The 25738-nt window shown below is 36.9% G+C and overlaps 3 protein-coding genes across 14 annotated transcripts in view; 2 read left to right on the forward strand and 1 right to left on the reverse strand.

Annotated features, from left to right (window-relative positions):
- LOC105833601 (putative transcription factor capicua) overlaps positions 1–13054 on the forward strand; it is a 52536-nt gene extending 39482 nt beyond the window's left edge. For 5 of the 9 annotated variants that reach the window (XM_012675444.3, XM_012675445.3, XM_028189281.2 and 2 more), the window contains 18 exons: positions 91–348; positions 605–716; positions 813–1019; positions 1567–1682; positions 1912–2798; positions 2945–3161; positions 3544–3624; positions 4660–4928; positions 5227–5646; positions 5782–6091; positions 6176–6489; positions 6777–7005; positions 7090–7308; positions 7389–7649; positions 8174–8372; positions 8478–8683; positions 8793–9275; positions 9350–13054. In XM_012675444.3, the coding sequence (XP_012530898.1) occupies positions 91–348; positions 605–716; positions 813–1019; positions 1567–1682; positions 1912–2798; positions 2945–3161; positions 3544–3624; positions 4660–4928; positions 5227–5646; positions 5782–6091; positions 6176–6489; positions 6777–7005; positions 7090–7308; positions 7389–7649; positions 8174–8372; positions 8478–8683; positions 8793–9275; positions 9350–9417 (4856 nt within the window). In that variant the 3' untranslated portion in view covers positions 9418–13054. The remainder of the gene's footprint in view (positions 1–90; positions 349–604; positions 717–812; positions 1020–1566; positions 1683–1911; positions 2799–2944; positions 3162–3543; positions 3625–4659; positions 4929–5226; positions 5647–5781; positions 6092–6175; positions 6490–6776; positions 7006–7089; positions 7309–7388; positions 7650–8173; positions 8373–8477; positions 8684–8792; positions 9276–9349) is intronic. The other 4 variants (XM_012675450.3, XM_012675448.3, XM_012675447.3 and 1 more) reach the window with 4 other exon arrangements.
- Positions 13055–14810: 1756 nt separating this feature from the next.
- On the reverse strand, positions 14811–17459 carry LOC105836392 (serine--tRNA ligase, cytoplasmic). Its single transcript, XM_012680393.3, has 6 exons — positions 17290–17459; positions 16644–17181; positions 16260–16544; positions 15950–16171; positions 15316–15572; positions 14811–15232 (listed from the first exon to the last, which is right to left on the reverse strand). Exons 2-6 carry the CDS (start codon positions 17103–17105, stop codon positions 14977–14979), a joined length of 1482 nt encoding a protein of 493 aa, XP_012535847.1. The 5' UTR covers positions 17106–17181; positions 17290–17459; the 3' UTR covers positions 14811–14976.
- Positions 17460–18169: 710 nt separating this feature from the next.
- The window catches only part of LOC105836391 (IQ motif and SEC7 domain-containing protein 1), a 47395-nt gene continuing 39826 nt past the window's right edge, over positions 18170–25738 (forward strand). For 3 of the 4 annotated variants that reach the window (XM_036286057.1, XM_036286048.1, XM_036286049.1), the window contains exon 1: positions 18170–18765. In XM_036286057.1, coding sequence (XP_036141950.1) covers positions 18506–18765 — 260 coding nt within the window. In that variant the 5' untranslated portion in view covers positions 18170–18505. The remainder of the gene's footprint in view (positions 18766–25738) is intronic. The other variant, XM_012680390.3, reaches the window with a different exon arrangement.

Consider the following 25738-nt stretch of genomic DNA (forward strand, 5'->3'; position numbering starts at 1 on the left):
ACAAATTATTTATATAATCAATAAGACCAATTGTCTTTTCGACAAAATAATTCATGGCGTGGTAATGTTTACCTTTTTGAAATTTACTAGAACATGGGTATCGCAATACTACGGAAGCTCCGACAGCAGTGCCAATTTTGCAAATCCATCATACTTCTCATCACACATCGCATATATCGAGTCATAATGACACGAGCTATTATAGAACGACCGGTACCAGTCCTCTCATGACTTTAGGCACTTCTGCGCATTCTGCCACGGCGTTAAGTAATGGCAGTCGGCCGTACGATGATTTAGAAAGTGAAGATGACTTAGACAGAGAAGATATTACATTTCCCTCGGACGCAGGTTAGATATAACATTAAGTTTTCACTATCTTGTCATATTACTACGATATTTATTTACTGGTTATATTATTACATGCGTGTGCATAGACACGACAAAGACTAAACGTTTATTTATATTTTATTAATAAATGATTAAAATATCGTTTCGACATTTCTCTGAAAACGTATTCTTTATATTGTAAGAAAAGCTAAGGCTTTTAACGAGAACAATTTAGTCAAAACAATAGTATAGTAATTCAAGTATATTCAACTGACAGATGCAAAATTGTCAGGAAGCAGCAAAAGAAGCAGCATGCAGAGCCGAGGAAGTACCAGTAGCCTAGTTGAACAACGTAGTATAACGCCTCGTTCTCAGGCAGCCACACCTCGGTATTAATTTTATCATAGTAGCTTTTTATAAGATAATTAATGCGTATAATATCAAAACTCTTAATTGTACGTGAATCTACTTTTTTCGTTAAATAGATCTCAGGCGGCAACGCCACATAGGTATAAAAAGGGTGACATAGTGGTTACACCAAGTGGAATAAGAAAAAAATATAATGGCAAACAATGGCGTCGACTTTGTAGTAAAAAGGACTGTAACAAAGAAAGCCAACGAAGAGGATACTGTTCTCGTCATCTTAGCTTAAAAGGATCTGGTCTCAGAGGACCAACAAACACATTTCCTGGGTACAAACTATTTAAACTTTTGTTAGTGATTGCTTCTTTTTATTCTTATTGCAATAGTACTCTATTCATCCGAACATATTGGAGGACAAGATAGTTTCGATAACCGAAGTTGAAATAATTCATCACCTTTTATTAACAGTACTTATTAAATTTCAATAGTAGGAATTGATGTTCGAAAAACTCTAGTCAAATACATCATATTTTTATTATTCAAACTATTTAAATGGCTAAGCATAAATTAGTTTAAATAGCAATGCGGATGAACTTTATTACATTTGTGAATTTTCATCCTTCAAGGGACACTATTGCAATTTATTTACACTGGCAATTTATAAGTCAATTTAGTTACTTTGAGATTTGTTTTTTGTTTCTATAACATGTATTATGATATTAATATTTTTTCACATAAAATCTATTATTATGTGTAAAGTTTCCAAGAGCCAGTTTTTTCGTTTGATAAATTACCTGCTTTATCACTAAATTGTATTAACGATCACTTGATACATATGTTGTAAATGTTTTTATCACTATTTTTTTTTACTTTCAGTGGTAAAATGGACGGCGAAGAAACCTCGAGAGATTCTGATACCTCACCCAATTACGTTGATAGAAGAATAGCGGGTAGATTCGATCAAGACGAAACTGAAGCTGCTAATATGCTTGGTATATCTTTTATATATTCAATAAAAAATAAGTATCTTTTTTTAATATTTCAGAAAAGAGCTTTATTTTTTTAAACTTTGTAGGTTATTTTAAATTATTATATAAAAAGAACTATAAAACTATAGTTCTTTAACTATAAAAAGAAAATTATTACATATATTAGATAGCTGTCGACAATGTTGTTTACTTTCTATGGGTTACATTTGTATTTGCATTTTTTTTATTGTAGTGTCTTTGGGGAGCTCTAGATCGGCCACACCAGCTTTTTCGTCACCGACGGGGCAGTCTTCTATTTCTCCATGTATAAATCAGTCACCGGTGCCACCAGTGGGATTCAATCAGAATAATGTTTTTATGCCTATTTCAAGCCCCGCTCATCATGCGACTCCACTGATCTCGCCTGGCGCAAAATGGAAGCACTCACCTACACAATCCAACTTTTTGGTTCAATATCCGCAACAAGTTATAAAACCCGAGCCGAATCGAGTAGATAGAAATCGACCGATCTCGATAACTGGTACGATTCCTACCAGTTTAGGGACAAGCGTAATAAGAATTTCCCCGGTGAGCCGTAGCATGCAACCTGGACAGAATCCGACTATGTCGTGGTCGGAACAGAGTCCGCCACCGACGAGACATCCTTCGGTTGTGACGTCAATTGCTCAGCAACAGCAAAATATAATTTTGCAACATGCATTAACATCGAGCAACGATTTTCCTAACCAGACCGAGATACCTGAACAGAGTCCGCAGTTGATAAAACCGCCGCATTCGCCCCATATGTCTCTGCCTACTATCCCAGTACCGCAGAATTTGACGCTCGTACACAAATCGCTGGAACAACCAGTTGACTACGCACAGTCGCCGCAATCCCAGGGCCAGCCGATTTACGTGATGCAACATGAAAAAAAGTATCTCGTGATAAAGAACAGTATGGATATGTCGGCACCAACGAGCGCACACATTAGCAATCAGGACGATAAATATCGGCAGGGATTAATTAATCATCCGGGCCAACTGCCAGTATCCACGTTGCATCAAGTTCAATGTCAACAAGCTCCTCAGTCACCCATGATTTCATCCGTCCACGTTGACAAACTGTCTGTTTTGCAATCTGTAAGTTGTCACGGTACATAATGAATTGCTACATTAGCAGTTTAAATAATTACACATATTAATAATAGTGTATATAATATAATAGTACTAGAAACCATATCCCACATTGTAAACTGATCATGTCATGTCTTTTTGCTTACCATTAGGTGAGTAAAGTGAATACACACACGACCGTGCATATGGATATGCAAAGAAATCAACCACCACCTACGAGTGCTGTAATGACATCCACCACAGAGGCGTCCAGTCCGTCTACTCCGACAAGCGTCTTCCAGCACGTAATTGTTCAGCCAGGACATTTGGTGCAAATTCCAAAAACCCAATCTGTTAGAGAAGAGAATGCAAAAAATAACGGTATCCTCTGTAAGTTTTATATTGCAATATGAATGCATTATTGAGATATAAAAACTGTCCTTATATATTTTGTATCTTTAATAGAGTTTTTATTTATTTATATTTGTAATAATTAATTTTTGTTAAGTGTTTTAAGCGTTTTAAGTGTTTACGTTTGAAAGTTTAAACTATATTATTTCACTTTTAAAAAAATCATATTTGGGGAGGCAAAGAAAAATTCTTTAGATCTAAGTGACGTCTAGGGATTAATATAGTGCTACTCACTTTTATATTACTACTATTTATCTTATTTTGATGTCTCATAATTGTTCACAACAATGATTTTATAATATAATAATAATGTTGAATCAATGATACAAGAAAATTTGAATAAACAATAAGGCTTTCACAGATGGCAGCCACGAAGTTCCTCCTGCATACCAGCCCCATCCCCCATCATTACCGAATAATGCAGGACGCAGCTGGAAAAAAGGTTTGAGTTCTGACTGCCAACTGAAATGTGTCAAGCCTTTGAAATTGCTGTAGCTTGCAGTTTTGTCAATGGTACATAATACAACAATTTTGTTACATTCAAATGTTATCACAGATGCTTAATTATGTTTTAAATATTTACATTGCCCTTTTTAAATATTTTTTTAGTCTTTACACATTTATTCTATTTCTTTTTTGTCTAGTAACGTTATTCTTTACGTTATTAACCAATATTAGAAAAAGTATTTTATTCTTTTAAATATTAGGAAATTATATTAATTATATTTTACATCTCCTACCTCCTTTTCCTTCACCACAAACACATACACGTGCGCGCGCACGCGTGCAATTTAGATTTGTTGTAGATATTTTTTTTAATATGAGATATTTTTAATTTTGCAATTTTTTCCATGTACCATTGCCAATCTTGCAGCAGACACAATTAATAAACTATATCATCATTTTTTAGCTTTTATTTTATTTAACATATACATATAAGCATTTATCTACAAAAACTTTAATGCTGGGGAAGGCTATTCACTACCACTATTATCTGAAAAGTTTGTGTACATCTTTAAAATGCAAAGATATTTCTATGTTTAAATAATGTTTTTATTATATTGTAATTTTGTTTTAATTTTTTGTTTTAATTTTATCTTATACGATTTGAATAAGTTATGTTGTACGATACAATAGCATCTATTGATAATCAGCACAAACTTTTCGGACTTTTGTTACTTCTGAGTTACGACTATTTAACATATTTGCGTTACAAATGCCTTATTGTATGCAAATGCTGTACGTTAAATGAATAATTTTTTAAATAATGATGTTGGGTTTTTATTATTTATCATTACTTGACCAGTTTTTAACACTAGTACTTTAATTCTTTTTATTAATACACTAATTTATTATTTCTTTTAAATATATAACAAAGAAAAAATGTCTATATGAAGTACTTAACACTTTATCTGCTGCTATTTCCATATCATTACTAACAACACTCATTGCAACTAACTCACTAACTTCATTGCAGCTTTTTCCTGGCAGACAACAATTCCGGAATCAGAGGTGAGCCCTCCTCCTTCTACTTTGAGTCCACCCCTGAGTGCCCCTCCGGCACCCCAAAGTAAAGGTTCTGCTGAAGAAGGCCTTGGTACTGGTTCAGATCCCATAACACCTGCTGAAGAAGAGGATGATGATGTTTTTGAACCAGAACCAACTCCACCTGCAGAAGTGGAAGCTAACGCTAATAAAAGACGCAGTCAATCGCTCAGTTCTCTGCAGCCGCAGACTCCACTAAAAGTAAGACTAACTGTTACCATGCGTTTTTAACTATTGATTAAGTACAACAGAATAAGTCAAATTTAATAATATTGTTAGAAATACATCTGATAATATTAATATTAATAGAGTTAATAGAGTATATAGTGACATTAATATAATAGACAACATTATTATAAGAGAACATATAATAATATGTTTGCTCCCGACTGCTGCCAACTGAAGGTTGGTAAAAAGAGAAGGAGTATGCGTATTATATATATATATATATATATATATATATATATATGTATGTATATCTTTTTTACATTAATTACAGGCTAAAGACAGAATACGTCGACCCATGAATGCATTCATGATTTTTTCAAAACGGCATCGTGCCGTTGTGCATCAACGTCATCCGAATCAGGATAATCGTACCGTATCCAAAATATTGGGAGAATGGTGGTATGCTTTGGGACCAGAGGAAAAACAAAAGTATCATGAGCTTGCTTCGGAAGTAAAAGAAGCACACTTTAAAGCACATCCAGACTGGAAATGGTGCAGTAAGGACAGACGAAAATCGTCAACAAACAGTTTTAAAGGAAATGAAACGGGAAGGGCAAAGTTGAATAGTACGGGAGAAGAAGAAACCCCTTTACAAGGTTCTTCATCGGAAGATCCATTACCGATTACATCTGCAGATGAAATATCTACTCCAATCACTACCACATATAATGAAACTTCCACTAATATTGAGGTAAGAAATTTCGTGTTAATTAACAAGTAAAATGAGTAAATAATATTTTTAAAAGTTATTTTAAAAAGATCTTTTTGTTTACTTTGAACATTTACTAAGAAAAGTTATTTTGCTTACTGACAATTTTATCGACAGATTATGAACCAGTCGCACACACAGCATAGAATTTCGGAAATTCCTTTGCAAATCGAAAACGCGGAGGACATTAAGCAGGACGACGACGCAAATGGATCAGATGACGATCAGATGGTTATCTGTGAAGATCCTCAGCCAGAAATAGATCTGAAGTGTAAAGATAAATTGACAGACAGTGATAACGATGTGCAAGACGAAGATTCAGAAAAGAAATGTTACAATCAATCGCAATTCTCGGCGACAAGTGGTCAAAAGAGGGAAGCGATAAATGTTAAACAGGAAATAACATGCAGGCCTAAACCAATAAAAGGTAATTGTTTTAAGACACAAATGTAACGTTTGCAATACGTTACATAAATATGTTTTAATAGTACGAATCTTGATGTTTATTTAGCACGGATGCCCTCAACAGGTATAGAATCTACAACAAAATATCATCATACTTCCATGGATAAAGGCAGTACTGTATCTGTTTTGTCGAGTACGTATCCTTATCACAGTCCTGTTAATCCAACAGGAGTATCAGGATTTCAACCTACCGGTGGCGCTTTTATAACTATGCCAATATCGCCGAAAGTTATTAAACCGGAACCAGTAAAGGGCGAGCAGCAGTACAGCACACAGTATAGTGTAAATAATCTTGTGAACATCCACACTGAGAATGGACGGAACATAACTAAATTTACAGCAGCTCCGGTATTACATACTGTAAGTATTGGATAAACAATCTAGCATTTATTTCTTGCAATTTGTTTAGAGATATTATCATAAATATCAGCGTAATATGAATGGATATCGCATACGTGTCATTAAGAATAGATATTATCGTTGATGAATAGTGCCGACAAACCCATGTTTCTCCGTGATAATATAAAAGTTACTTCATCATGGTCATTTGGTTAAGAAAGTAGTGCACATGTTTCTGTCGATAGTTTTGAATAAAAAATTTCTAAACGGACTCGGAGATTAAGTAACAAGTTTGACGATACTAACAGATTGGATCGAAACCTATGATGGCGCTGTTAAAACAACAGCAGCCGTTGCAGTCTTTAGGCACTACTCTTCGTCCCTTTACTTCAACTGTCCCCTATCAACCACCGCTCACTCTAACATTGCTCGATAACGATTTGGTGGCTGTTTCCAAACCGCAGCAGGGATCGCAGTACCTTAATCCGACTCCACCGCATTCCCGGATGTACGGTGGATTTCAAGTACCCATCACTGGTGAGTATACAGACATTTATTTTGTTGTTATTTGCAAGCATATTATAACATTACATAAATAACGAATTTGCGATTTGTATACAGACGCTGGTGCTCTTAGCCGCAACAATTTGGTATCCGTACAGAATTTGGTTTCAAACAACAAGATGGAAACTCAAAGCGTGATCGTGAGCAAACCTTATTCTACAACGTTATCGACAATCTCCCCTACGACTTACCGAGGAATTAACCATTCCATTGCTCGTCTGGCAGAACCCGAGAACAATGACAATCAATTGACTACGAATCACACTCAGTTTTATGGTAATCTTTTTGTGAATTTATTAGCTCAAGCTGTGCAATATGTACAACGCTTTTATTTATCTTTCTTTTGCCTATTACAGTCAGTAATATAAAAACGGAAGACAGAAAGGGTACTGTAAATATTGCTCTTCCCACATCAAATGAGATACATAAGCAACCATCGACGCCTCATACGCCTCATACACCTCAGAATAACCATGGAAATAGTGATCTGTCGAATAAATCATATGCATTTGATGAAAATCAAAGTAATGATACAGGACCAAGTAAGGGTCCATTTATGCTTGCTCCGACTCCGGCACAACTTGGTCGAGCACCACTGCAAAGGAGACAATCAATGGGTAAGTAATAATGTTATGTAGTTTTATCATTATTTTAATATTTACGCAAAAATAATAAACCTTTTATAATACATTACATATCTCAAAACTATAAGATCTAAAATTAATTTTTCCTTAATGAAAACGTTGAGAGAGAAAGAGAGAGAGAGAGAGTTATTATAATTATTTTATTTTTATAATGTAAACCTTTTTACAATTCAGTATCAAATTAACATATTGTTAAGGCAAATCTGTTTAATAAATTACTTAAAAAATATATTTTGTGTGTTAGATGTTTATCTTTTTGCAAACGTTTTGTATTTTTAATTGTGAATTACATAAATATTAGTTTTTAGAAACTTTACAGTGGAAAAGTCTACTTTAAATGTATCAAAATTTATAGTTAGACATATATGAGTTCCCATATCTTCACATATTTCTATGAATTTTTATGAATACTAAATTGATATCTTTTTTTCTTAGTGATATCTTTTTTCTTTCTTTTCTTCCTTTTCTTATGATTCTCTTCCTCTTTCGGTTAACAGCAATGCCTCCCGCATCAACTGCAGGAGACCATGGGCCAATGGCAACACCTCAACATTGTGATAATCGACCACAAACAAGTACATCTCAAATGACAGAGCAAACACAACAACAAAATTTGACAGAATCTCATACTTCTCCTTCTCCTTCTACAAAGAAGGGTTCTTTCTTTAAGAAAAACGTGGAGGATGGTATGGATAGGTACTATCAATATATTTTCCATCTCTTTATTGTAGTAACTCTTAATGAGATACTTTGTAAATATATCAGATTAAAGTAACTTAATACTTGATCGAATAATTACAGAGTTCTCGAACAAGTAAATTTTCAAGAAAAATTCTCATCGTTACCGGAATTCAAACCAGAGGATATACAAAGCCCGAGTGCGATCAGTATAAATACCCCGGGTTCATCTAGCCACAGCAGTGCAGCTTCTATATTACATCCGCAAACACCTATGCAGATGCCAAGTTATCGAAAGAAATCAGCGCAAGGACCTCATAGGCCCACAAGTAATTATATTAAATAATACAATTATATTAAATACAGTATGTATACAGTTTTAAATAACTTTATATACAATTACGTCTGTGATGTTTTATATATACTTTTTTCTAACAGTGAATGAGGATGAAATCGACTCAGACACACCGATATCCGCTACTCCAAAGTCTGTTCCGAGTGTTAACACTCGGACTCTGACAGGGAACACGTTCTTTGGTCCTGATTTTAACGTTGATGCTTATAGAGCTAACAACGATCTAATGGATGTCGATGCCAGTTCTCCACGTACGCCGAAAACTCCTGGGAGCAATGCTGGAAATGCTGTGTTGGGAATCGGTAGAAGTGACAACGAGCGTGGCCATAGGAAGATGTTGGAGCAACGGAGGCAATTGGTCATGCAGTTGTTTCAGGAGCACGGATATTTTCCATCTACGCAAGCGACTACCACATTTCAACTTAATCATAAGGATATATTTCCTACTAAGACTAGTTTACAATTGAAAATTCGAGAGGTGAGACAAAAATTAAAAGCCAATTCGACGCCGAGTGCTAACAATCTCGTTAGTCCATTGCCAGCCTCTGAATCTTCTCCTGTAACTGGTGAGTATATACAAATTTTACTGATATATTCGTATTTTAAACTATATACAAATAATGTCTAAATATTTCTTTAGGTTCAACTGCTCCTCCAACATCGATAGGAGCCCCACATTCACTGCCTGTAAGCAGTAGTGGTAGCTAGCACCCACGTGCCAACTGTGATACTATGCATCCCCTTACTCCACAACACGAATACATCATTATACTTTGAAGAGCGAAGTGTTTACTAGAAAAGTCATTAATGCACACTCTCTTTGGGATTTGTAAAGTACTGCGAAAGGCTTTAGTGCAATGTTAATTACGATAAAGTCTAAGTGCAGATGACTTTAGAGGGCATATTGAGACGTGTCAATATATAAATGTCAATGATAATTGACTTTGTATATAATATAGAGCAATTAATTATTTGAAAATATCAGCTCTTTCGAAAAAGACAAAGACATGCCGCCTCCTAAAAACTATTATAAATTTCATTTTTATATCTATTTTGATGATTGTTAAGAAAACTTGTTTTCAAGGAAATAACATTTTTACCCATTGTAAAATTATAATTCGCATTTTATTGTGCATTCTTAATTATGTAATTGATATTTGTACATCAACACGTCTTGCGTGATTCATGAAAGGCCTAAGCCATTGTTAAATATTGTTGAAAATATGAAAAGAGAGATAGGCAGAGAGAGGGAGAGAGAGAAAGAGAGAGAAAATTGTAATTGAAAGCATTATGAAACATAGAATAACAAAACATTATGAAATTAAATCAGAGTTTATATATATATAAATATATACTTTAGTTATACTTTATATATATATATATATATATATATATATATCATGCATAAGTCGGAAAAGAACTATAGAATAAAAACTGCGATAAATTGCACAAAAATGTATGTAATACACTCATTGGAAATGTTTATTTCGCATGTAAATATTACGGAATAATCTTAAGGCAAAGAATATCTGAAAAGTTGAAATGTTTGCAATTCTTTATCTGAAGAATTGTAAGGGCATCGTATTCTTGACTTATTGATTACGATATCAGAGATAAAAATCGTGCCATTGTGCGGCGACAAAATGAAGGGAATATGCATGCGCTTTAGTTCCCATATTAGTGGAAGAATAATTGTTAGATAATTCCTGATGTATAGATAATATGTAATATGTTTCTCTGACATTATTGAAAGTACTTATTCTACTGTTTTTTAGAGCTTTGCTAAAATTCAATGCATTAATCTTTATTTTAGGTATTTTAAAAACGCGGTCTATTATTTTTATTTAATTTTTTTTCTTTTCTGGCCTTAGATTTAATAGTTTTTATGCAGGTCATTTTTTTTTCTTTTTTTTGGCCGTGACGAAAATACATATTTTATTATCATTATTGCATGTATATCAAGTACTTAATATCTACTACATAAATGAAGAGGTAAGAACAAAATTTAATTGTAGTCGATATTCAAATGCCGACTTCAGTTTTTAATTATCAGTAATTACCATGTATTATTAACTTGTAGCAACGTTAAAAGTAAAATCGCGTACTTTTATCAAAGTTTAAACGTATACGTTGTATACAATGAATTTGTATAATATGTTAAATAGGATCAGTGTTGTGTCATATCGTGTATTTTATTAAGTTTATTCTTTATTATACAAGAGAAAAGATACACAATGTATCGCATCTGTTTTAACATCTTTTACTGATCCAACATTCTCTCCCTTTTTACGTTGTTAAAGCTCTTACAGAATTATTGCATTAAATTTTAGCAAAGATTGTTGAATTTGGCTGTAAAATAGATAATGTAATTAGTAATATGTTTATTAAAAAAGCGCACCTCGAAAGGTTAAAGTCTCGCGCCACGGCACGTATATTGTAGTTAGGTTATGAAACAGTGTCTATTCTACATATTTTGTAAATAGAAACTAATTAAATATATATACATATACATATATATCTATATATATAGATATATATCTATATAATTTATGTAATGGAGATGGTAGACTATATGGTATTGTAATTTGTAGAATTATAATTACATGAAGAAAAATGTAGGCAGGATTAAGTTTAGAATAATTGAAGATTATAGGCCTTCATCAGTAGTGGACTCTTGTGCTCGGGACGGTCCTCCCACCCTTCTCCAAAGTTAATCCTTTCCTAAAGCGTTAGGATGCTATTGTTTGTACATAATATAATTATATCATCATCCTATTATCTCCCTTGATTTATTATTTTTTATTAAATGTTAGCGCACTAGTGGCAAATAGTAACATAGGAAGAGGGAAACTTAAAGCCTGGATTGATCCTGTAATGTTTTCGTAACGTTTTAATGCCTCTACTCCGCTGATAAGAGCTTGCTTCAGATTTATGTTATAAATCATTTTAATACGTTTTAAAACAATTTTTATGGTCGCGTTTCATGCAAGCCATTCAAATTTGAAAAGTATCGTGTAATTATGAGAGTATTCTAGAGTTTGCATACGTACGTTTGTGTCATTTATCGTTAAGTATGCAAATTCCTTTTTATTTAATTCGGCTAAATATATCTAATAAAATATCTCTCGTTTATAATATGTTTATAAATTAATCATAAAACGTTTTAAAGAAGATATTTTATTATAAAATATTTTAGAAACGAATGCTCAAGGTCTTACTATATATTTATGCTGCATGCCCGCAAGATCTATTATGTATAAAATTTGTCATATATTTGTGTCTATACTGTTCAACAATAATGGAAAAAATGCAGCAAGAAATTGTTTACATATTAAGTACTATTATTTTAATCTGTATGCGCATGTTTTGTATAAGTCTTTTAAAAACGTTATGTTAGATACATTCTTAAATCTGGATGAAACAGGATCTTAACAGGGTTTGAATATCTCTCACATTCTAGCCCATCTCTCAAAGAATTAATACAAAAAAAAATAAATACTATATATATTTTGTACTTGCGTAAACTAGCGAACTATTTTCCAGTATTTATAAGAGTCTTTAAAAATCCTTATATCTCCTCTTCCCCCTTATCTTATATGGTGATGAAATACGGTCCGTGATTTAGCAGCCATGAATGTGACTGTGATCTAGGAAAACAGAAGTAAAGTAAAAGTGGCGGCTATTCTACTGACTATTTCTTCACCACTAAATACTTTCTTCCTCTGTGTGTGTTCCCTTCCTCCTTGTATCTCTTCCTCAATGTATAAACGAAATGCACTAAATCGAGCGCTTCTTCACACCACTCTTATTATTATTTTTTTTTATTATTTGCGTTAAATATATTTTTACTGTGCTTAGCTGCTACGCGATTTACTGTAATATTCATTATTCTATTATTTCTTGTTTAATTTTGAAATATTTTTAAAACTGTTATGTAATTATATATTATCAGTCACGATTAATGTTATGAAAATATATGAAGCATACAAAAGTAAATACCATATGTAGAAGTCGTGGACAGTGAGTCTATGTATCCATACAGTAAAAACTTCACGTTGAACATTGATACTTTGATCGCGATGTACATGCATATACATGTGTAGAGATAAAAAATGAAATATATAAATACAATTTTTATACACACATACACACATGTATATGTGTGTGTGTATGTATATATGTATGTATAAAAAATATATATATAATTGTGTTTATACTTTTCATTTCTATATATAAATGTATAAAATTATTAAATGCAATCGAATATGTATAACATCATGGCATATATTATATGTAGGAAAGAATTATATATTTGGCTGAGGCATTAAAATCTGCACCAATCCAATGAGACAGACAGTCCGCTTTGTACCCTGAGACATGATCGACTAATACACATTTCTTACGATCTATTTCAGTGTCATCAAGCAATATCTCTGGAACACGTTCTTAAATTAAGTGTAAATTGTATCGGCGTTTTTGCGTGTGAACTCGAATTATTATTCCATGAAAGAACAAAGAAGGAAAAGCGATACATACGCGTATATTTTTCTTAATCGTCTTCGGCAGAGATGTAGAGATGTTAGGTATAAAGAGACAGAGAGAAAGAAATTATCTTTTTTTACATTCATATACTACCATAACATTGTTCATTTGCCGAGTTTACCATTGTGCCTGTATCTCGGGACTCACAAGTCATCGTTTCACGTTTTGCGGATAAATGAGCTGATAGCGATTGGCAGATTTTAACACTCACGCCCTTAAAACGAGTACCAGTTGTTGGACCAAATTGCCGGGTACACAAACACATACACACGGCCGTTTCGACTTAAAAATGCGTTTACTTTTTCTAAGGAGCGATTGAGGGATGAGAGTAAGAACATGAGATGAGAAAGAAATTATTTGAACGGCACTTGTCATATTCCTTACATTTACTGGAGAATTTCCCGGCCACACAAAACCGATGTTTTCATCTGTAATTGTAATATACATTGGCATAAAATTAAGTGTGCGCGTTTTTCTTCGGTTACAAGTTTGCTTGGTTTGTAATCTTCGATGAAAGCTTGGAAACATTTGAGAATGTTCGATGTCATTTCTGTTTCGTTTCTATTTTCTGTTAAAAGATTCATTTTACATGGCGAGTTGTCGATCGTACAATATCTCACTGTCGATCTTTCCGCCGAATATTTCCATCTCACAACCTAAAATTTCATCGAAGTTAAGTTATTCTGCTCAGTAATAAATCATAGTGTACGACTGTGAATAATAATAAAAATAATAATAATAATAAATAATAGTAATAATAATGTGGAATTAGAATTTTAACATTATTTCGGCGAGGCATGTTGGAAACGATGAGAATTTACTCTGTATGTGAAGAGTGTATTATATGAAAATTTATTCATAACAATGTAAAATCTATATTTTATTATAAGATGAAAAGAGTATGGTGGATTACCTTATGCCTGGCCAAAGTATTATCACATCGATATTAGCATACATAACATTCAGTTTGATGAATGGAGATCGGCTTGCGCTTTTTTTCTAATATAATAGTCGCAGAGAGAACCATAACTTGTTGGCAAAGTATCATAAAAAGATTTCTTTCTTTTTTTAATGATATATATCTTGAAGTGCATTGTTCTGAGGAAGACATTTTAATGGCCTCTTGTATCTATATTAGTATTAATAATACTGATAACTGTAAAAATAAAAAGAAGGTTCTTAGCACATTACGGAGATATTACGAGTTTTCATGAAACAGATAAATATGGAATATTATATATGAAAAATATTCTTCATCAAATGTATATTACAAAAAATCATATATATTATATACCGATGTCTGATTATAAAAATATTGAACAAGTGTTATCAAATAAAATGTTGTAATCTGTGTTGACAATCGCCGATTGTTCTAAGCTTGATCGTTTAACGGATACATGCCTTCTTGAGTAATAAAGGCAATAAATCTCGCTTCTTGAAGACATAACCAATTTTTTGCATATACAATTATTCAAACGAAATCTTTTCTTATGAATCAAGTTCTTAATTTCCGAGTTCAGGAAAGAGATATTGTTGGGAGATACATGAAAAATTATTGGTAATGAGAAATCAAAAACATATGTATATTTTCTTAAATAGCTAGTATACAGCTCAGCGCGATTGGATTAGATCATAGTGGAATTTAAAAAAAAAAATGCAATTAAGAAATGCAATAAATAAAATGTATATAGTTCACTTGATTCATTGTTGTATTACAAAACTGTGCTACTTAGACATATTTTCTTTTTGTTTTTTCTGTTTCTTCGTTTCGATCTCATCGATCGGTGCAACTTTTACAAATGGAATCTCGCTTTCGTATTCGGAAGGCATGTAATCCGCGAGAATTTTTGGCACTTTAATGCCAGTTTCCGTTTGATGTACTTCCAAAATAGCGCAAATTACGCGCGTCACAGCGCACATTGTTGCGTTCAGCATGTGAACGTAATCCGTCGTAGTGTTCATTTTCTTCGTTTGACCGTATCTATAAATCAAATAAATTTCATTAATTTGTTGCGGTAAATTTTATGAATGCAGCAATATTTATGTTTAAAATAATCCACTGACCTAACTAGCAATCTTCTCGCTTGATAATCCAAACAATTGCTACACGAAACGAGTTCGCGAAACGCACCCGAACCAGGAAACCAGGCTTCCAAATCTAACTTCTTCGAAGCTGCATGATTGAGTGCACCAGATACAATATTTACTATACGATAAGGAATATCTAATGCTTGATAAAATTCCTCCGCATTGGAAATCATCTCTTCCATCATCTCCCAGGATTTGTTATCGTGGGGCGAGGTAAGACAGAATTGCTCTACCTACAAATAAAACACTAATTACTACACACATGAAATTTATAATTTTGTTTAATGAATAATCAATTCTCATTTAGAATGCTATATGGTTTCATGTAAGAATAATGAATTATTAAGTTAATAGGTCTCGGATTTAATTCTTTTCATATGTTATTCAAATTTTTTAACTTGTAATTTGTATAAGCCAAGATTAGAAAACTCTGATAGAAATTTAACTTTCCTTAGAGGTTGTGCATGTGGTTAAAAATTATATCACAAAATACCAACTGTTGCGAATGTTTATAAAGAGAAAGATGAAATCTTTTTTTTATAGGCCAAGATTTTTTAAGTCTGTAAAACTAATGTCAACTGATTAATAATTCTAATTAAACTTGAGATACCTTTTCAAATTGATGCACCCTAAAGATACCTCTGGTATCTCGTCCATGAGAGCCAACTTCTTGTCTAAAGCAAGTAGACATTCCAGCATATTTTATTGGTAAAGTGGTTTCAGCTATCCATTCACCCCTATGAAAAGCTGCTATTGGTTGCTCGGAAGTAGCAATAAGGTATTTCTCCTCCATTTCTTTATCCTCATTACGTTCACTTCCTTTACCAATTACCTAATGGAATATAAAATAGAATAATTATAATTAAATCAATATCTTGTTATACGTCTTAGTCTTGTCAAAAATGTTACATCTTAAATACCTTGTATAATTCCTCATCAAATTGAGAAAGTTGCGCCACTTCTTGCATTGCGTCTTTCCGCATAGTAAATGGAGTATAGAGAGGTTTATAACCTTTCTTAAATAAAATCCTCAATGCCAATTGTATTAGGGCTTGTTGAAGAAATACCGCTGGTCCAGTAAGAAAATAACCTCGTCCCCCGGATACGCCTGCTCCACGTTCCCCATCCATTCCATCGATCATATGAATCAGATCGACATGAGAGTACTTTTTTCTCTCATTGCAGTCTCCCCATGTTCTCTCCACCTAAAGCAATAACACACTTGACAAATAAAGATCATTAAAAGCAATACATAAGCAATAGTATTTAGTTGAAATTGACAAAAGAGTATCGGTAAAACGTACTTTGTTTTCTTCCTCGTCGTTGCTGACAGGCACAGATTCGTGCAAATAATTTCCCACCTCCCTGAGCGCACTATTCCTCTCTAACTCGATAGTTTTTAGATTCTCATCGTTTTTCTGTATGGCATCATCAATGAGGGAACGTATTCTTTTGATCTGCGTCACCATCAATTCTTTCAAGCTCTGAGAGGTCAAGTTGTCCAGATCGTCGGCGATCTCTTGGGGCACAGTGTCAATATCACCGAGCGGCTCCTTCTTTTTCATCTTTTCACCGATCTCTTTGCTACACATGTTCTTCAGCTTGTTGAAATTGTCGGCGCGATGACGCAATTGTCGCCAATGTTTGTCCTTCTCGATCACGGTATCTACCAGCTGCACATCCTTGAAACGTTTCTTCTGGTTCTCTCGGACCTTCTCCGGGTCGAAGCCCTTGTCCTTACGGAAGAGATCCAAGTCGAGTACCATAGTTTTAGATTTATATGCTCGGCGTCGAAATGTATATCCTGTGCAAATATATTCGCACACACGTGGTTTTAACCAGCTGCGACAGAATAAATGAGCGATTTAGTATTCTCAACGATATTATATCGAGATACGCACTTTTTCTTTGAGATATTTGATCAATTCTGATACAACTACGTGTTTTTACCTGTTTCGATTAACAGTGGTCAACGATTGTCAATGATAACGACAAGTAGTCACAGTTATTCATAGACTGCCACTGACCAGCCACTAACGGCACTCGGCACTGACTGCCACGGGAATCTTGTAGAATCTTGCCCGGAACTTGAGAGGTTACAGGGTAAAATCATAGATATAATATAGATACAGATGGAATAACTTGTATGTCAAATGGAATGAAAAAAATCCCGTTTGTGACAAATCGGAAATAGAAAATAGCGTTTTTTTTTTTAATTAATAAGCTGAGACGAAAGACGAATAAATGCAGCAAAACTGTGCTATAAACTGCATTATTTTCTGTTCTCAATAGTTACTGTTATAATTGGAAATGTAATAAGGATTAGAAATCATCTCTCTGGAGATACGATGTTCTTCTCCAAATTATGATTTAATGTTCGAGTCATGAAATTTACTGATTAAAAATTGTTTAAAACTTCTTAAAAAATTCTTCTTTGTGCATTTCCATTATACTTTTTGTAACCTTTATTATATGTTAAAAATTATAGTATTGACAATATATATTTCATAAATACAAATTTATTATTTCAACAGCAAAAAATGTCATATAATTTAGTTTTTTATTAATATATATTATTAAATACGTTCAACCAACTGGTAAATCGACGATACCGATCGAGCAGTATCTGCGCTTTTCAGCCGGGAAAATCAACCGGGAGTACCGACCGAGTACTTTCACCGGGCCGAGAGTAGTGCACACGAGCGGCGGGAGATGGCGGCACGCGTTCATTGGCCGGCGGCGTAACGCACGCGCGGTCGCGCCCGACGGGCCGGACCAGCGGAATCGAACCCGGCGCGGTCCCCCGACCGCGGGGAACGGGGAACGCGATCGCGGCACCGCTCGCAATATGGCGAGTGTGCGATGAGGGGCTGTCGCATCGTGCGTGCCTCACTTCGTCTCGCCGCGCAGTGGTGACGTTCGTTGATCGTGTCGTTCGACCGTGAAATATGCTGACGGTAACGCGGCGGGTTCGTGGCTGCCCGTCATGAATCGGCACGCGTCTCTCGTGTGAGCGTGTCAACGGCGGCAGCTACGGCGAGGACGACGACGACGACGACGACGACGACGGTGGATCACCACGACGTCGCCGTCCGCCTCCTCGACGTGGGGTGTAACAACGTCCGTACGCAGAAGAAGCGCGTGAAAGCGAAGGTAAACAAACGGCATGAGTGCGGTACTCGGTGGCGGCGTCGGCGGCAGCGGCGGCGGCGGCGAAACGGCGCCGGCGGGCGCTCTCCTGGAGCCGGACGTCGAGGGCATCATCGAGGAGAAGAACCAGCTCATCAGCCGCCAGTACGCCGAGATCGAGAGGTTGCAGCGCGAACTCGCCGAGGTAGTCGGCGAGCGGGACGCCCTGCTCTGCGAGGTGTCGAAATTCAAGTTCGAGCGTGAGATGACCGACCTCAAGCGGCTGCACGATGACAGGTAAGCGCCTTCCAACTCTTCTCTTTCAGCTCTCTTTGTACCTCTTTTTTCATTCCTTGTGATTCCTCCTTGCTTTTTCATCGCTCCGCGACGCCCTCGTTTAAGCGATTTAAGCGCGGAAAGTGTAACGGGCCTGAAACCGCGGCGAAGATTCATTTTTACCGGTGTGAAAGTGCTCTCCTTCCCTCTCTCTCTCTCTCTCTCTCTTTGCATCTCTTCGTTCTATATTTCCTTTACGTTGATAATCGCGAATCGCGATTCGGCCTGTCTCTCACGGTCTTTCACAGGTATTGAAATAAGATGAAGAAGACCGAAAAGAAATGTCGAAGAGAAGAAAAAGAGAGAGATCTATCGTATCCTTTGCGCTCAGCCGAGTGCCACTCGGGACCTCGGGAGTGCCACTTATTCACATTTTCTCTCATTCGAACAAAACAATTTTAAACGAGATACCAGAAATAAATTGCGGCGTGTTAACTGACGTACGTTTCTCATTTACTCGCACGTTTGCGGCGACAACGAGAGAGAGAGAGAGAGAGAGAGAGAAAGAGAAAACAGGCGAAAACCCAAAAAGGGCGTATCCGCCTTTTTCCCGCGCATTTGGTTCGCATTGTTTCTCTCTGATTTTTTCTCCCCCTTTTCCGATCTGTCCGGGCGGCGTTTCGTCTCGTCGTTTATTCCCCAACAATTTTCGCGCGAACCGCCGTAGAAAACTCGGCGTGAATCACGTTACCCGGGGTGGTTCACCCCTCGCTCGCGTGGGCACGTCGACTTGCCCCTTCTCCTCGTCGTCCTCCACCTTTCTCTCCTTCCTTCCCTCCCTCCCTCTAGAAAAAGCCATCGGATGTCAATCATCGCGGAATTGATATTGCATCGGCGATCGCGCGGGGCGTTCTCGTGTAAAAAAATTTTCCCGTCACGTCTGACGGACGTCGTCGTAAGGGGGATGCAGTTCGCGTGAACCGAGAGATATCGCTTCTCGTCGGATTAACCCTTTGTTTCGCGACGTCGTTGTTTCCGCCTGTATTACGACCACGAGCGATCGGCCGACGCAACCGGCGTTGTTGTTGCCGCACATGCACATCGCGAGCCTCTCGTCGGTCACAGTCTTTTTCTCTCTCCCTTCCCCTCGGTTCAACAAGTAGCCAAGAGTGTGCAGGTCGACCGGGAGAGCCGGAGCTCGCTCGGTGGGACGTTCTTTTTTTTTTCCCTTAAGCTTGAATTCTATTCCGAGTAAAAGGCTAATTCGCGCGTAGGAGGCGAGATTAATGGACGCGTCATCTCCCCCGACGTTTCGTAATAAATTTCTTTTCATCGACGTGCCGATGAGGGTTATCGTTTCGATTTTTAGTTATTAGCCCGCGCCCCTCTTCGGCCCCTATCAGCTCTGAGAATTAGAACGAACATAAAAAGAGTAAGAGTCGAATCGAGATCAAAGTTGGATCTACATTGGCGCAAACGGGCGTTAACGTAATACTTCCTTGAATCAAGGTTTATACGAAAGTCAAGCGATTTTAAATCATCAATTTTCTCTCCTCTTTTTTAGTACTTTCTCGTGTGTTCTTCCGTCGACCGAAATCCGCGAATTACAGATGTTCCCCGAATGTTCATGTCGTTAAAGGGGAAAAAAAAACAACGGGCGGCCGAGAATTTCGAGCCTGCATGTGCCTCTCGCTTATGTCACATTATGAAAATATCCGTGACTGGGCGCGACGATTCGCTGTTCGTTCGTTCGTTCGTTCGCGTTCAGCCGGCTCGTTTCGTTAATGTCGATATACGATATTTCCCGGGGGTTCCGTTTAACACCGTACGAAACACCGTGACAATAACGCGAGTTATTATTGAAGCGGCGGGCGCAAAACAGAGGATCCCGGCGCGCGCTATCGCCCGTTCTACGCTATCAATGTGCAAGCGCGTGCCCAGATAAATTGATAATCTACGATGCGTGGAAGAGGAGGAGGAGGAGGAGAGGGGAGGGGGAACGGGCGGAGTACCTCGCACCGTGTCGAGCCATCGAATTACAGATAGTGGAGGCTGTTCGCCGACCGCCTACTCGCTAATGCGATATACGCGGACACGAAATGTCGCGGGATATGATTATCCGCGCGGTTTATTATAAATTCCCGTTTCCCCCTTTCCATCTTGTTGAACGCGCGCGAGAGACAGCGAGAAATTTTCGTATCCGCGAGGCCGAAACGAGCCATGGTAATTCGGGGCCCGGAGTCGCCGGAGCGAGACGCTTAATTAACACTTTAATTATAATTACCAGTCAGGTGAATATAAGCCTCGAGACTCCCAGGAAAGAAATAAGAAACGAGGCGCAACTCCCCCCAAAATTATTTTGATACTCTGGGAAAGATAGTTTTTCCCCCGAAATACGGTTATAACCCACTTCGGGGCCCACGATTAAGTAATCAAATTATTTGGATTGTTCCTAAAGTAAAAATTGCCTTCGCGTAATTGGATATCGACGGTACTAATTGAGAGATTTGATTAGTACAATTTAAAAATCTTTGAAATAGAATAGCCATTTTTTTGGTACGGTGTTAATTTGAAGGAATAAACGTGAAATTTGGGTTACGGGCAATCCATAATATAATTTAATTACTCAATCGCGGACCGCAAAGTGGATTACAATCGTATTTTGGGAGAACTGTGCTTCCCAGAATATATACCATACATGTCTTCGCGTGTATTAATGGGAGGGGTGAAGATGGGGGGGGATCGATGTAGAAATTTTCCATTCGGCCGTTGTTGACAGCCGTGCGGAATACGTTTGCTCGTTCCTCCGGATACGGCGCGTTTAATTAAAAGCGTTACAAGAGTTAGGAGTAGAGGGAAACGAACCGCGTAGCGAAGACGACCGCATCATACCTTAATAAGGACAACTCGAATGCGTACGCTGCATTCATAAGCGTGGTACGTACGTACCAACTCCCCTAACGCATTGTCGTGAGAGTAAGTAAGCGAGCGCGCGTAGGGAGTAGCACACGCATGTAGCAGACGCAGCAACGACCTGGCGAAGCGGGCAAATATCGTCCATCTGAAAAAAAAAAGAAAAAAAAGAAAAGGAGCGTGCGAGTGCGCGCGAGACGGTTCCCACAAGATAGACTCCTCTAAGGAGAGGGATATGCGAGCGCGCGATACGCTCGTTATTACGCGCGGCGTACGCTATAACAATAATAATTGATAATTGCATATCGGGGCACCTTGCAATTCCTCCCCTTGCTCCCCTCCCCCCCCCCCCCCCCCCCGCGGTTGTCGATCCGTCAGCCGCGACAGATATGTAATCTCCCCCTTCCGCGCGGTGCACTTTCGCCCATTCGGCGCCGTTTACCGTAACGATCCTCGGTGTTTTGCGTATTCTAGATGTTCTCTCTCTCTCTCTCTCTCTCTCTCTCTCTCTCTCTCTCTGGCGCACGTTATCCCTTTCGGTGCGCGGAACAGCGCGATAAAGAAGCACTCTCTCCGCGTGAACGGGACGAACGTAGTAGTTCTTGCATTACATGCGCTCGAAATGACAACAATATTTCCGAAGGCAGATGCTAAAAAACGACCGTTGCGATACTCGGTCGCCGAGTCGCCGACGACGAGAGCGATCGAGGCGGTCCGCGAAACTTCAAAACGGGGGAGAAAAATCACGGGCGAACATAAGGCGATCCCGTCGCGGCATATACAGGAATGAGTCCCCGAAGCGGCGGGGCGACCTTGAGGCATCCTATTGACCTGCTGGGGATCTCGGCTTTGAAGCCGTCCAACTTTACCGAGCTTGTGATTTAATACATCTGGGTTGCAAAACCGGTCCGTCCCGAAACTTCGGAAACTTCACTCCCGTGTGTCGTTATCGTCGTCATCGTCGTCGTCGTCGTCGTCTCGTGTGAGCTCTTTATCTCGCACGCCCAATTGCGAGGTAGCAGCGCGTGTCTCTCCGCGCGGGTTATACGTGTACACCTATGCGTGGAAACTGCTGCCTCGCCTTGCTCTCTCTCTCTCTCTCTCCTGCAAAATGCTAATCGAGCAAACACGCGCGAGACGCGCCCGGCTATATTCGGGGCCTCCGAAAACGGTTCTGGGTAAAAAAGAAAAAAGAAACAGGTAGACACTCTCGCGCGACGTTCGATACAAACGTCGTGTAAGTCTTCGTCCGTAAAGGGAGATCGCGAACATTCGATTACGACGTTATTACCGCGAGGTCGACCGGTCACGTCAAATATATCCCGCACGTAATTGGTTCTTGCAAGCGCCTCCGCGACGATCGCGGGATGCTGGGGAGACATTTGACACAGATTCGCGGTCGCTCGCGATACAACCCCCTCCCCGACGCGGCGTGTTCGTTGTCCTGAGAAATTTATTGCGCCCCCCGCGCATTGTCTCATTGGGGAATCTCGGACTTTCGCGCCGCCCGATTTTTTTTTCCTCGCCCGCCGGGAGAAATAAAAATCCCGCCGCAATTCGACAAGAGGTAATTAATTTTCTAACGTCATCGCGTTTTCCGTTCACGCGTTTTATTGTCAGCCTCGTCAGCTGTGCAAACAGTTCGCCTCGAATGTCTCTCTCAAGCGGGACCTCCCTTTCGCGTTTGACGTCAATTCTTATCAAGGTTGAAATTACGTAAAACGAGATGATGTAGACAGTTCCCGCGGTATCCGCTATTTCGTAAAAGAAAGGTAAAAAAAGGGACATAAATTATTGCGGTTTATCTATTGCATAAGGAAGAGATTTTGATTAATACGTGATGACGGGGCGAACGCTTGTAAATATTGACCAAAAGTCATGGTTTAATTAATTTGGCAACAAAAAATGTATTTAAAAAAAAATGCAAAAATGCCTTGATTTAAGAATATTTTATACTTAAAATAGCGCCAAGAATAAATATTCTTCAATTAAGAATAAATTATTCTTAATTAAAATTAAACAAATTTATTGAAAACAAAATTTGCTTTAATTAAAGAATAAAATCGCATTAGTTTAATACTAAATGTGCTCTTATTAATTGTAATTTTTCTCTTAATGAGTCTTTGTTAACTTTATCCAAAATAAATTTAATTTAATTTAAACATATTATTTTTCTGAAATAAAAGTTTCACAATTCTATCCTTATTTTTCTCGATTCTTTTTATAAACTGACATATTTTAATTAATTTTATATGTAGATGTCGAAATCTTACTTCCTTCCGCGCTCTTTTTATTTATAAGAAAGTGCATTTTGTTCACGAGATAACATGCCACGTAGCGGTGGTAGTAAAAAGAATACTATCTTAAGAATAAAATATACTCCACACAAGCTTAGTTGCTAACCCAATATCTAAGCATGTTATTTTTAATCCAAGAATAAATAACTTTCGAATTATGTACCTAAGTTTGTTTTAATCATATACGATTTTAGAAAAAAGAATATCATCTTAAGAATAAAATATACTTTACGTAAACCTATTTGTTATTGATATAAATAAATATTTCTAGTTGATGATAGCATTCCATGCTTATATCAAAGTATATAGCATTCAAGAATAAAAATTTACTTGCAGTAAGGATTCATTTTTTTTTTTTGTGAAGATTTGTACAAATACAAATTTTTCATGCGAAAGGATTATTCGAGTTCGGCGAAACGACGATCTTGCGGCAGCGAGAAAACCGTTCATAAAGATTAAATGCCCCTCCGGAGCAGTTTTTCGTATTCCTTGACGTGCGATTGTGGTCGCAGTACGTTTCCTCATCCGCAGTGAAAAAAAAAGGACTCGGTCACGGTTCGGAAAAACGGTAACGCACGGTCGAAAAGAGATTTATGTTTCCAAGAAAGCCGCGGCCAACGTTCCGTCCTGACACTCTTGTGTCCTCTCCTACATCTGGTACGAACATGTTAGAGCGATGCTCCCGACATCGATGCTTGCCCTCTCGAGGCTTACTAAACGGTAACAAGCTTTTTTCCTTACGTCTCTTCTCTCTCTCTCTCTCTCTCTCTCTCGTGATATTTCTTGAAGACGGTCGTAGATTTTCCCGAAAGTCCTTTTTTCCCAGTGACAAATTGTACCTGTGAACTTTTTAAATACTCTTGGAGTATACGCTTTAATTTTTTTAATTATTTTATTATTATTATTACAAACTACTTTGGCAACATTTGATCTGTGATTTAAATGCTTTTATAATAAGATAATCAGAAATATTATTTTTATAGTAATTATTATTACTGTAATATTGGCAATAATAACTACATGTTTATAATGATTATTTTATAGTACAAATTATATTAAAATTTCCATTTTGGTTATGGCAACCATATTATGGCAACCAAATTGCATAAACCAATATTATGATTATCAGAACTTTAATATAGTTTAAACAAACTATATTTCGTACACGGAAGAGCAAGTGTCAAATTAACTCTTCATTGTTTCATATATACACAATATATGTATATAATATTCTTAGAAGAATTTGAATATCTTGAATTTCAACAATTTTATAGTCTTATTTCAATATTATAACTGTTATTTCAAGAATATAATATAATTATTTTGATAATTTTACTCTAAGAAAATTATAATCTTCGATTTGAACATACAGTATTTTCTATCCAACATTTTTTGTTTTCCATTCAAGAGAATTATTCTTAAATAACAAGAATATCATTCTCTTGATTAAACTATATAAAATCTTAAAATAAATCTTCATTCAAGTAAATATTTTTTTATTTAACGCAATATAATTTTATTTCAAGATTTTCATTTTGAAACTAAAGGTATTGTCAAAATAACAATATTCTTTTTTTTCTGTGTATTGTTAAATAACTATAAAAATACGGTTGGATCCAAAATGATTAAATTATAGTGATATTATGGTTGTTGCAATTATTTTTTTTTCTCTTGATATACGAGCGTAATATTGCATCTACGGCCATACGACGTCTTCGTCGCGCAGTCCTTCAATGCTGATTGCATCCTACGAGAGAGTTGCTCTTTTTGTCTTCATTGAGCAA

Source organism: Monomorium pharaonis, chromosome 4, assembly GCF_013373865.1.
Source record: "Monomorium pharaonis isolate MP-MQ-018 chromosome 4, ASM1337386v2, whole genome shotgun sequence".
NCBI lineage: Eukaryota > Metazoa > Arthropoda > Insecta > Hymenoptera > Formicidae > Monomorium > Monomorium pharaonis.